Here is a 14,026-nt window from a genome sequence, read left to right as displayed (position 1 = left end):
TATTTTCCATTCTCCTCTAGGACTCTCATCAACAGATGTACATGGCACACTAAAATCATCCAATACCAGTCCTGGGGTTGAAAGTATGTTACGATCATTATTAGACTTTAAATCTCCACCCACCTCAATTAGGCTCTCTACATTTGGAAAGACACCAGCTTGACAAAACATGGAAATTTACATATAGCACTTTCAAAATTAACCTCCTTTATGGAAGCGTCACTTATAAGGGTGACAATGAAAAAAAATCTCTAATATTAAAATGGATAATAATTACCCTTGCTAGAGCCCAGCTTACTGTCTCCCTGTACCTAACATCCATTTCACCTTCCTGTCTCATGTCAGTCCTTGGATGAGTGATCCACATTCACTGATTCTCATTCCAATCCCCTCATATCCTCCTTAAGTCTCTAAAGTTTTTATTCCCAGCTCATTAATAAACTACTCTCTGAAAGTTAAAACTGCCATCCCTCTACTCATATCCAGCAAATGTTTCTCATTCCATCTTCTATCTGATACTCTTGTAGCTCTCTTCCATAAGGCACCAGCCTCTCTATTTTCTTCCCACAACCTTCCTTCTCCTTTCACATCAATACTGCTTCCTTTGGTTCCATCAGTGGATGGTGTCTAAGATTCAGTCCTGGATTTCTCCGGTGTTTACTTGTTTACAGAACCCAAGCCATGACTAAGTCTCAATCTTGCTTTAATTTGGACTATTCCAAACTTCTTTAGGCTTGACTTCTTGTGATGATGTACCTGAAAACTTAGGCAAATGGCTATTACTCATTGTTCATTCAACAAATGATCAATTTCAGGGACTTTTTAGAGACCCTGGGCTTACAGAGATGAAAATAGAGGTTTGCTTCTCAGAAATCTCAGTGTGAAAAGGATAAGAGATGTTTAAAATAAAATGTAAAAAAAAAAAAACAAACCAAGAATGTAATAACTGACAGAGCACCCCACAAGATAACATAAATGAAATTATTATTATCTGTGAGCAGCTTTTAGGGGTGGAGGTAAGGAATGTTTAATATACAGAAAGTTTTTTTAATACAGAAATATATTAATGCTTTTCTTCCATAATGAAGTTTTCCCTTTTAATCAGCTCTAAACTCAGGAAGTAAAACTGGTCGTTCCTAATCACAGTACAAAGCAGATGGCACATGCTGAGATAAAACACAAAGAGATTAAGTTCGAGAGAGCTAAAGCACCACATAAACAGAGATTAAAAAAAACAAAAAAACAGTCCCTGGAATAGCAACTCTGTAGGCAGCCAGTGTGTAAGGTATAAAAGGGAAAGAACAGTCTCCTTCCAGATATTGGAATAAAGACTCTGTATTTAAGAAGACACCGAGCAAGAACATTAGCAGTTGCCTCCTAAAGTGGGGTCTTGCCTGCAGTTAAGAACCTACTCCATCTTCTCTCAACTTTGTATTCAGTGACATCACATGAACTGCCCACTTGAGAAATCAGCCATGATGGGAGTATTTACACCACGGAAATTGGCAAACACTATAAATCAGAGCCTCCCCACTCCCCCCCAAATCTGCTTACCAACATATCACTGAACAAATTGACAGCAAGTACTTAAATATATAAACCCTACTTCAACACCATCAAGTGGGGGGCACAGAGTGGGCAACCAAAGAACAGAACTTGGCACAAGAAGAGAAATTGAAACTACAACAGTGGCAGTTCCTTCGGCTATACAGAGGATCACGGGAGAAAACAGAGGACAGATATCTACTAATTTAAACCAATTACTTCTCTCAAAGAGAGCCCCCCTTCAGCCACCCTTTTATTTATTTGTTTTTAAGTTATTTATTTTATTTAAATAAAATAAAATTTATTTAAATTTATTTATTTATTTAAATTCCAGTTAGTTAACGTACATTGTAATATTTACTTGGAGGTGTAGAATTTAGTGATTCATCACTTACATACAACACTCAGTGCTCATCCTAACAAGTGCCCTCCCTAGTCCCCATCACCCATTTAATCCATCCCAACGTCCGTTTCCCCTCCAGTAACCCTCCATTAACCCTGTAGTTAAGAGTCTGTTTCCTGGTTTGCCTCTTTTTTCTCCCCCTGTTCATCTGTTTTGTTTCTTAAATTCCACATATTAGTGAAAGCATAGGTATTTGTCTTTTTCTGACTTATTTTGCTTAGCATAATACTGTCTAGCTCCACCCATGTTGTTGTAAATGGTTCTTTTTTGTGGTGGAGTAATACTCCATTGTACATATACACCACATCTTCTTTATCCATTCATCTGTGAATGGACATTTGGGCTCTTCCCATAACTTGGTTATTGTTGATAATGCTGCTATAAACCTCAGGGTGCATGTGTCCCTTCAAGTCTATTTTTTTGTATCCTTTGGGAAAATACTTCATAGTGCAATTGCTGGATCATCAGCCACTCTTTTAAAGAATTTAAATAAAAAAGCACGGCTAGTTAGAATCTGACGTGATTAAAGCTTAGAGAATTGTCCCTCAACACAGGAAGCACCCACAGTAGGAATACAATATCACATGTTTATGTAATGTTTGTTTTGGGGCACAGATATTCTTTACACAAGTACTTGACCTTATCCTACAGCTTTGAAATACTGTTCTGGTTATGTAAAAGATACTTGCCAAAGGAGGTGTGCTATTGTCTTCCTGATAAACCATTAAGAGCAGAGTAAATAACTACTCGGGGGCAAAAAGACAAATCTAGCCAAATTCCTGACAGTCCCCTCAGCTTTATATTTCTATATTACCATAAGGAGCTGAGTAAGTTAACAAGGAGTTAACAGAACATTCAAAAGAGTAGTGACTCAATTTCTCTAACTGGAGATGGAGATAGGCTTAAAGAGATTCATCCCTTGCAGTCAAACAGCACACACAAGCACATTTCCATAGAAGTATAGAAATTCATGAAGGACATTTTTGAATGAGAAGAAAAGGTATATTGGTGCCTCTGGGCCTGAAAGGACAAAAAATACTTAAATGATGTGTTTTCTTCCTCTGCCTTCTTTATTTTTGATTCATGACAGAGACCTGTCTACTCAAAAGCACACTTTTCTGCTTTTTCAACTGGGTAACTATTAATTTGGTTAGAATTGCTGGAGATAAGCCTCTGGAGCTGTTACATTTGTGAGAGAACCAGATGACACTGAGCAAACATTACTTCTGCTTCTGAGAGTTATTTATAGCTGTCCATTTTTAAAAAACACATTTAAGTCGATAGGTTAAAACCATGAATAAGCAGCCAATCCAATTTTGATCTGAAAGATTTCCAACTTATATCCAAATGATGCAAAGGAAGAGATTTATACATGTAATAAGGCATTTATACATGAAATTTTACAAGGAGCTAAGTGAGCAGAGAAGAGTCATAGGACATAATGTGGGAATAGTCATCAAGGGCCTGATCACAGATGATGATGATAAGGCCTAAGCATGATGAGAAGCCACTGGTGGGGGATGCCTTTTTTTTTTTTTTTTTTTTTTGGTAGTTTTATTAACACAAATACAGTGTACACATAAGCTGTCTATTCATTTTCTTCACTATGCAGCCTAGCATTGGGATTGTTGACCCTGAAGGCCAGCTGGACTGCTCTTTCCACAATGGCTTTGAGGTTCTTAGAGGAGACATTTTGAGCAATCTCTGCACAGTAAGATTTGTTGCACATCAGCAGCTCTTCAAGCTCTTGACGTTGTAGACTAGGAACTTCTGAAAGCCACTGGACAGCTTGTGCTTTGTTTTCTTGTTGCTCCCATAACCAATGTTGGGCATCAAGATCCAGCCCTTGATTCTTCTGTGCACCCTACTGTCTATGCCTCTGGGTTTCCAACAGTTGCACTTAATTTTGACATATTGGTCTGACTGGTGCCAGATGAACTTCTTGGTCCTCTTTTTAACAATCTTGGGCTTCACCAGAGGTCTGAGGGCAGCCATGATGCCGAATAGGAGATGGCTGCCACCTCCGCGGGCAGCACCGAGGAAGACAGGGGAGTGCCTTCTTGATTAGGGGAGAGCCGTGAAATGATCACCGTTCTTAGAAGATGACTCTGGCTACTGTAGGGAGAATGGATGGTGGTGGAACAAAGTGGCAACACAGATATTACAGTGATCTAATCTAAGATGATACACTGGATTAGATGTTAGCAGTGAAAGTACTGACAATTTGGAGCATACTTTGAAGGTGAAACAGTCAAGATTTCCTAGTAAAGATGCAGTTGGTTGCAGTCATCTCAAGTCAACAAGCACTGATCTAGAAAGCTTCCTGGAATGTAGTATTTGTTGAATAAATGAAGAAGCAACATAACAGAAGTGTAAGAAATGGTATCAGATCAATAGACAATGGTAATAAAAGATAATGGCGGCATACACAGCAGGGTTCTATATTGCTCAACCCTGCATTCAGATATTTCCTGAGAACAGAAACAGAAACAACAGGAACAGGGAGATTTTTGTATAGGGCATCTTGGAGTCTCTTGGAGAAGAGCACCTCCCAACAGAACAGGGATTCACACACACAAGTCTAGCCAGATTACACTGAAGAGCACAACATCTGCTCTTCAGATTGCTCGTCAGCCCAGCTCCTAGAAGAACAGCTCCAAGTCAATGTCCATAGAAGCTAAAAGAGTCATTTTATTTAAGAATTACTAAAATTTCAATATGCCATTAAGAGCACAATTTTGCTTTATTTCTGTCAGGTAACAGGATGTACCACGAATGGAACCTAGAGGCCAGATTACCAGAAAAGGAAAAAACACTGAAGGGGCATCAGATATTAGCAGTCCTAAACTAAACCAAAGAAGAACCAACCGATGGACACCAGGTGGAAGCCAAACTGCTGTCCATGAACAAGGGCTTCCTCCCCTCACTCTTGACTCCACCCCAATGAACTGAGAGGAGTCAGAAGACGGGCGGGGCGGGGGGGGGGGGCTGTATAGTAATAAAAAGTGTTTTAAAAATTTTGCATTAACCCTATACAGGTACAGGTTAAAAAAAAGTACACTTTTTATTACTATTATTGTGAATTCAATTCTAACTCCTGGCTCTTGGCCTCGGAAACAGAGTTTTTAGGTAGATAAACAAAATGCACAATTATCCCAAAAGTTTTTTTTTTTTAAGATTTTATTTATTTATTTATTTATTTATTTATTTATTTGAGAGACAGCATGAGAGGGGGGAGGGTCAAGGGAGAAGCAGACTCCCCGCCGATGCAGGACTCGATCCTGGGACTCTAGGATCATGACCTGAGCCGAAGGCAGTCGCTTAACCAACTGAGCCACCCAGGCGCCCCTATCCCAAAAGTTTAAGGTTTAGTTTCTTCCTCCTTCAAATTTCTATTCCAAAGTTGGAAGAAAATGAACTCATGCATATTCAACTAATTTCTCCTACATCAGCAGTGATGAAAGCTTCATGTAGCTCTGAGATGGGTCTAAGTTCGGGAATCTAGAAAAAGAGAAACCAGGGGCCGGTGTAAATCATTCCCAGTGGTGCCCCCTGCACTTTGACATGAACATGATTTAGCAGTGATTAAATGTAATGGACTTACATCAGAGACAGACAAATTCACAAACTTCAACCAGAATTTACTTATGAAAATTAAAACTGATTACTGGAGTAAAGCTCCATGACTGATCTAAGACTGCTTGTTCATATAAATTATGCAAGGCAGGAAATGCTATTTAAAGCTATTTCTACTTCTGTATCCTGACAATTATTGAGAAATAGAAACATTCTGAGAAAATAAAACTGCCAAGAGACCTAAGGGCCATGTCTGACCCCAGTGATTGCCTTCAGTTTTCAAAAACTGATCTCAAGACCCTTGGTTTCGGGGTGCCTGGATGGCTCAGTTGTTAAGCGTCTGCCTTCGACTCAGGTCATGGTCTCAGGGTCCTGGGATCGAGCCCCGCATCGGGCTCCCTGCTTAGCGGAAAGCCTGCTTCTCCCTCTCCCACTCCCCCTGGTTGTGTTCCCTCTCTCACTGTGTCTCTCTCTGTCAAATAAATAAATAAAATCTTTAAAAAAAAAGACCCTTGGTTTCCCCAACTGAAACTATCAGCATTAGGTATGCAGAGTTTGCTTTTTATTCTGTTGTAAAGTCTCTTAACGAACACGAGTGGGTTTTCTTCCACCATGAAACTGTGCCAAAAAAGATAGCCCACGATTTCTTATTGTGGGAAACATGATACATCCAAGCTAATTATCAGCTAAAATAAAACAAACTGTTTTAACTTTTATGACCCGCTGCATTTTTAATTATGCCAAAGTTAATTTGCTTTCTGATATCTCAAAGAACAAAGGTCTTCTGTAAATAGTTAAAATGCAATTAAACTATACTGATCAGAATTAACATCTGCCATAGTAAATAAACTCAAACAGATGTGGCCATGAGGCAAGGGGATGCTGTCAAGATTGCTGAGGAGAAGCACAGAATTTCAAACCTGGAAACGTCTGAGTTTATCTAGTCTAACGCTGGTATGTTAAAACCCACAGAAGTTAGGAGTTTGCTTTACTTATGGTTAGTGAGTATATGCTGGGAATGGGCTGTTTTTTCTCCTAGAATACCATTCTCTATGTAAAAACATAATCATGTTATTAAATAGATTTCCATTTCCACTATCAGCACGGGAACCTTTTCTCTTTAAAGCAGCCACTTTGAATGTTCCAGGTCAGCAAGTCATGATCTCCTTGGAGGTAGTCAGAGAAGGTGGATTTATGCTTTGAGTAAGAGCATGAAGGAACCGGATATAGCCGGTGGTATAAGGAATTCGCTTTCTTACCAGGGTGCCATACAACACTTTAGAATCTAGGACAATAAGGGTAGAAACATGCTGAAAAAGATACGGATTAAGATGAAAAGGGAACAAAAGTGGTATTATTGTGTTATACACTCAGTCGAGGTATGATCTGGATACTAGAAGATGCCTTCTTCATTTAGTTTAGAAAACTGGGATAAAGATAAGATGGGGTAGTGGTAGTGAAACAACAAAACAACAACACAATAATGACAGTAATTTATTGAGTGCGCACGGTGACAGACACACAATATTAACTCACTCTTTACGACAGCCCTAGCATAAGCCTTCCATTATTATCCCCCTTTTATAGATGAGGAAATGAAGTGCACACAGGGAGAGGCAAACACTTCACACTGTGCCTCTCATTTGGGTCCCCTTTAGAAATGTCACCCTACTCATGATAAATGTCTTTTCTTGCAGATACGTTCGTTTTTTAGCTGAAATGTCTAGAGGGTACTGTTTTAGATTTTTAGAACTGACCCACAAGAAAGAGTTGATGGTGAAGGAGAGGAAGTAGGAAGCTGAGGAGAAAGTGTTAGTGCCCAGAAGCACAGAACAGCTTCATAAGCAAACCCTAGACTTAGTCACACATTTACCACAAAACACCAGAAAAGCAGGCTCAAAAAGAGAACAGGCACAAGCTCACACACTCACTCACACACACACACACACACACACACACACACACTAAGAATGTGCTTGTGATCAGAAGCTATGAAAAGGAAGATACCTAATGAGAGGTGGGGAGGTGTTAAAAAATCAAACCAAACTGACCGGTCGTTAAAGTATCCCACAGCCCTAAAAAGAAAAACACCAAAAGAAACCAAATAGCCACACATGGAGCTCTGGTGAGATAAAACCTTCAATGATCGGACACAAAAGAGGGGCAGGGAGCATTTCCCCAAGGACAGATAAAGGCGCGAGATGAAACTCAAAGAGCCGTATCATAAATGTTGAGACTCACAGTGGAAGGAGGCTGGGACAAACGCTGACAACAGACAGCTTTCAGGGAAAGATGAAGCCGCGGCTTACAGCAGAGTCTAGAAATGCACCTTGCACACAATAGATAGTCAGTCCACAAAAAAGTAGATACTGAAGACGTGAGCGAATGCAGTAGGATTAACAGATAACAGGAAAATAAATTCCTATTTTACTTCACTTCTTTTCCAAGGAGAACACTATGACACTTGAACCATTTGTAGGAGTTTCCAGCTGCTATATGATAATACAAATATCCAAGAACAGACATGTTAACCTACCAAGACATGGAAGCAGTTTGCAACTATAATAAGTAAAACAGGGTCACAAAAAAATAGGAAAAGTGCTTAAGGAGTAGAGATGGAAAATCTTGACCCAATTTTCAAAAACAAAAATAACCAAAAAAACCCAAACTGTTTTGAAAAAGTAGATTCTGGGCAAGCAGATTCAAGAGACAAGCAAAATTCTAACATTAATCATCAGGCATCATGTGCTTTGAGAACCAGCAGAAAGCACAGCAGCGATCACTAACACATGCCAAACTTAGTATTCTCTTTTCTTTGTTAATATTGGAAGCCTGACACAGAAAAGGAAAGCCACAAACAGGGTAGTAGCCAACGGAAAGTCACAGATGGAAGGAGAGTGGATTCATAGAATAACCAATCGATGCCAAATGCCGTTTCTCCACTTTATGTAAACAGTGATGATTTAGGCTCATTCCTATTCGAAATATTTTTCCCCATGAAGACTTAGATGAAAACAAAGCTATAAAAGGCAAGCTAACCATATACGTAACATAAAGCAGAGGACAATTAAAACACGGATGACAACTAAAAACTGAGAACTTGGTAGGCAATAAGAATTGGGCAAAACTAATGAAAATTTTTGGAATTCGGATACAGGGCTGCCACTGATCTGATTCTACATTTTTCCAGAGCCACGACAATCTCTACAACTCTAGCTGAGAGTCCCGCCAGTGAGTTTTACTTTCCACCAGTTAAGTCATTTAGCTCATTCACAACATTAGTATTTAAAGCATTCCAAGATTCCATTCTAAACAGTTCCACATAAAATACTCTCTTGGCAGGGGTGCCCTGGGTGGCTCACTTGGTTAAGCATCTGCCTTCGGCTCAGGTCATGATCTTGGGGTCCTGGGATCCTTGGATCGAGCCCCACATCAGGCTCCCTGCTCAATGGGGAGGCTGCTTATCCCTCTCTCTGGGCCCCTCCCCCCCGGTTGTGCTCTCTCATTTTCTCTCTTAAATAAATAAAATCTTAAAAACAAACAAACAAAAAAAAAACCTTTCATGGAATAGACCTGAAAGTCACCCAGCTAATAAGTCTTGAGTTTGAGGTAGGAAGTCTACCGAGTAAAAATGAGGTATACAATTTAGATAAAGACTATGCCAATCAAGTAAATTCCATTATGTAACACTGTATTAATTTAAATTTACTCTTACTTGGCATGCCTATTTTCTTTTTTTTTTAACATTTAAAAATGTATACTTTAATAAGCATATAAACAATTAAGTAAGCTTGTGGAGAAGCTGACCAACACACATATATTAGGAAATACAGTTGTCCATCTAAATTTTCTAGATTTCTTTCTTTTTTTTTTTTTGCAGAGTATTTATTCAAGTTGTTTACTATATAATTTCGCTTGTGCCATTTTGGAAGTCCTTTATTGTAAAGACTACTTTTTTGTCTGATGACAAATGGCAGCCACACTGTAAGTGATTATTCTGGACCTCCACGTTGAATAAATTCAATTTCTTCATGAGATACAAGTTTCCTTCTGTATTTCTGAGGTAATGTTTTTATTATATCTGCAGTATCTGGTGGACCCTGATGCATCAGCAAATCTGGGGATTCACTTCCCTTAGAATGCTGTGAAATTGAAGAGTGAGACGGTAGTCCTGCTGATCTCAAAACTTGTGATATCATCAGGTTTCGGATTGTCTCTTCTGTCACAGAACCTTATTTTTTTTTTTTTAAGATTTTTTATTTATTTATTTGACACAGAGAGAGAGAGAGTGAGAGAGCGAGCACAAGCACAAGGAGCGGCAGGCAGGCAGAGGCAGAGGGAGAAGCAGGCTCCCCATGGAGCAGGGAGCCCGATGCGGGGCTTGATCCCAGGACCCTGGGATCATGACCTGAGCCAAAGGCAGCCGTTTAACCAACTGAGCCACCCAGGCGCCCCTGTCACAGAACCTTATTAATGGAGTATGTGGCTTGACTACCTGAACGACCCTGCTGGCAGACACCATCTTGCTGCCCATCATGATCCCAGGATGGGGCAGCAGCTTCCGGGGCGCTCGCTAGGCGCAGAGATAACAGGAGTCCTGGGCAGCTGGGGGCGGGCCCTCTGGCATGCCTATTTTCTAATAATAATTCTTTATTATGGATGATAATGAAGAAGTATATGAATTGATACTGAAGAATTACAAATTGCCTTCCAGAATCACCTCAGATCAAAATGTCTCTGGACCTTGGTTTCCTTTCTTATAAAATGAAGGAGTTGAACCAAATGGTCACCAGACTTAACATACTTCCAAATGTAATGTACTCCCATACTTTACAATAGTAAAAATGTCTTATTGGCAGTTCCTCGAACACTAAACATAGAATTACCATTTGACTCAGCAACTCCACTCCTAGGTATATACCCAAAAGAACTGAAAGCAAGGACTCAAAAAAATACTTGTACCCCAATGTTCACTGCAGCATTATTCACAATAGACAAAAGGTAGAAACAACCCAAGTATCCTTCAACAGATGAATGGTTAAACAAAATGTGGTATATACATACAATGGAATATTATTCTTAGCCATAAAAAGAAATGAAGTCCTGATACATGCCACAACATGGATGAACCTTCAAGACATTATACCAAGTGAAATAAGCCAGACACAAAAGGAAAATATTGTATGATTCCACTTACATGAAATATCTACACTAGGCAAATTTATAGACAGTAAGCAGAGTACAAGTTACCAGGGGCTGGGGAAAAAAGGGAAATGGGAAGTTATTATTTAATTATAGTTTCTGCTTGGGGTGATAAATAGATGGGAGTGATGGTTGCACAACAGGCCACTGAATTGTACACCTAAAATGGGTGAAATGGTAAGGTTTATGTTTTTGATAGATGTTACCCTAATAAAAAAATATGGAATTATTCATATAGATATAGAAGCTTAGACACAGTCTATATGATGCTAGGCAGGTCTCAACCTCTGCAATTGTCACTTTCTTCATCTATAAAATAGGGATAATAAAATCCATTATCAATTCATGGGATCTGTAGTGGGGCATGGGCATCTGTGAGAAAAAAATAAATTCTATGTATGAGTCAAACTATTTGATCAATTTATAATGCATCAAAGCAAAGATACGCAAGGCCACCTATGAAAGACTCACACATGAGAGAGAAATGTTCCTCTTTCCCCCATCTTACCTCTTAGACTTTACTAATCCAGATTTAAAAGTTAGCAATCAGAAAATTGTACGTTCATGCTAGATGAGAGTTTATTTTATATACGCAATGAGACAATGCGTTCTAGCGGAACAATTTTCTCCTATTTCTTAGATATAGAAAAGCAGACCATTTAGGGGCGCCTGGGGGGCTCAGTCAGTTAAGCATCCGACTCTCGGTTTCAGCTCAGGTTGTGACCTCAGAGTCCTGGGATGGAGCCCTGCATCAGGCTCTGCGCTCAGCAGGGAGTCTGCTTCCTCTTGCCCTCTCCCTCTGCCCCTCCTCCCGCTTGTGCACGTACACTTTCTCTCTAAAATAGATTTAAAAATCTTAAAAAAAAAAAAAAGAAAGAAAGAAAAACAGACCATTTAGTTCAAGAATGTACAGAGTGTGACAGGAGGGAAATGGCTCCTTAAAAAAGATCGTGGTAAAGGATCAAAAAATAAATAAATCTGACAGATAAATAGGCAGTACAAAAAGAAAAGCTATATAAATTACCCCAAGGCCAAAGTCAGAAAGAAAATGAGCCTGATAGATTGTAAATCGTATTAGAATGACACACACACAGCCATCAGGGTGATTCAGGTGCAGTATCAAAAGAACAAATGGTGAATATTACACGCAGCAGTAAAAATGTTTGGGTCGATGAAGGTTTTAAAGTGATCTTCAAGAGTGGGAAAGCCGGTGGTAAAACCCATTTGAAGGAACATACTGTTTTGTAAAACTATCCAACTTTTGAAGAACTTCTCTCACATGAGCCAAATCAAAAATACACAACAGCCAACATAAGGAAGCTTCTATTTCCTGCTAGTCTGCATTTTTTCTGCCTGTGGCTGAGAAAGCTGAAATGTTACATTGCAATTACAGTTTTTCCCCTTTCGGAGTGCCCTTGTGGCTTTGTTGACAGCCCACAGCCTCCTTAGCCTTCTATGGAGGTGAGCGTGAAGATGACACATAGAAAGCCGCAACTCACCGTGGGGACAGAAAGAAGAGGGCATACGTACCTCGTTCAAATTTTAACCGCTGGTAAAGCTGAAACTGATCCACAGGCACCAGGCAGGCAATCTGAAACCAGAGATATTAACAAGATGAGGTCTCTGTCCTCACTGGAGCCCAGAGTTCCAGCCTCCTAGGACCTCTCCTTCTTGTCTGGCTTACTTTCATCAGTGGTTTGAGAACTTCTTTTTCTCTCCACAGTTCCCATGGTAAGACAAGCAGCAATTCCTACAGCAGCACCAGTCCTCCACCACGGCTAGGAGTCGCAACTCAAGGCACCCACGACAGGACTCCTTGGTCAAATTCCATTCTTACCCTCAGCAGCTGCTAGGACCAGACAACCAAACTTTTGGACTTCCCCAATTAGTTATGTATATATATATGCAAGATGCTTCTTTATCACTCCACATTCATTTAAGAAATGTTTAAAAGATTATGGTTCTAGCTTTAGAACCTTAAAATCTAAGGTCAGGTAGATCGTGCCTCAGGAATTATGAAAACCTCATTAGTTTCCTCAGGAATAGAACCTTCTAAGCAACATGAAAATAATTTCTTCAGACAAAAAAAAAAAAAAAATCACTTCAGGGGGCCCTTGGTTGTCCCTCATTGCCATCCATGTCTTGGTAGAAAAGAAATGCTAAAGATATTTCTTGTGGCTCGATTCCTATTTCCATTGCAGATGGCGATATGAACCAAAGGTTTACAAGTAAATGACAGTGATTCAGACCTAACCAAATGACATTTCAGATTAATCCTTTTAAATTGCATTTCAAAGTCAGATGCAGGAAAAGCTAACTGCTCTTAAACTGGGATTCTAAAAATAATAGTTCCATTGACGTCAACTATATTGATGTTGCTGAAAAGATTTATAACTGAGAAGACCCAAGGATTTGATATTAGGCTTCAAAACATTTAGCAACTTGATAGAGGACACAGGCGTAGGCTTGGCAATTCTGACTCGAAAGCATTACATATCCTTTGGTATAAAATATATCTAGACAGAAGTTCCTGCAACTAATGAAAGGAAGTCTGCTTTAAGAAAATAAGAGTAAAAAAATGAGGCAGTTAAAAATTGTACTTAACAAATATAGTACATTTTAAAAGCTTTTCAAAATCGAATCCTCCTCCTCACAAAAAAAATTCAATTTATTTTGCAAATGAATTAAACGAAGTTAGCTAAAATGTATGAAGGACTGCAAAACAGGCAAGTTCAGTCTTCTCCATTCCAAGTACAGTAAAACATAAATTTAATTTAATTATAACATTTTTCTCCAGCTGGGAGGAAAAGGTTGCATTTTCATCTGGCACTTTAAATAACGCTCCTGAGCAATCACTGTAAAAAAATTATGGTTAATTTTATATGATGCGTGTTGTACCATACTTTTTTAAAAAGTGTGGTTAGACCTTTATTACACTGAAAGCCAGTTTTGTTTCGTCTGTTATAATACCGCCTGGACATCCTTCTGAAAAGACAAAGGTGTCTCAAAAAAAATTCTGAGTTGGAGACAGAAGACACAGGTAACCAAAGGGATGGGAGGCACTGAGGAATCTGAATTCAACTCCTGACTTAGTCACTGCTTCATTGTGGTAGAGGACAAATAATCTAATACTACTTCAACTTTTGGGCCAAGGGGACTTGGAGATGATGTTATCTTTTGCCCAAGAGATCTCAGTGAGAGTCTGTATATCTATTTTTAACCACCGCCCCCAAAAAAGGCCTTTGATTCTATGGGACAGTCCTGTACTCTACTTGCCCCTGTCTAAAACAGTTTCTGGAC

The 14,026-nt window shown here is 39.3% G+C and overlaps 1 protein-coding gene and 1 pseudogene across 5 annotated transcripts in view; both read right to left on the bottom strand.

The window, feature by feature from the left end:
* The window catches only part of RNF144B (ring finger protein 144B), a 174,353-nt gene that overhangs the window by 16,966 nt on the left and 143,361 nt on the right, over positions 1-14,026 (bottom strand). For all 4 annotated transcript variants that reach the window (XM_032425016.1, XM_032425019.1, XM_032425018.1 and 1 more), the window contains one exon: positions 12,257-12,317. In XM_032425016.1, coding sequence (XP_032280907.1) covers positions 12,257-12,317 — 61 coding nt within the window. The remainder of the gene's footprint in view (positions 1-12,256; positions 12,318-14,026) is intronic.
* LOC116645053 lies at positions 2,288-4,911 on the bottom strand (annotated as a pseudogene). The gene has a single exon (XR_004301882.1). The product of XR_004301882.1 is annotated as a 60S ribosomal protein L32-like (transcript).

Source organism: Phoca vitulina, unplaced genomic scaffold, assembly GCF_004348235.1.
Source record: "Phoca vitulina isolate PV1807 unplaced genomic scaffold, GSC_HSeal_1.0 scaffold31, whole genome shotgun sequence".
NCBI lineage: Eukaryota > Metazoa > Chordata > Mammalia > Carnivora > Phocidae > Phoca > Phoca vitulina.
This window is presented reverse-complemented; position numbering and strand designations above follow the sequence as displayed.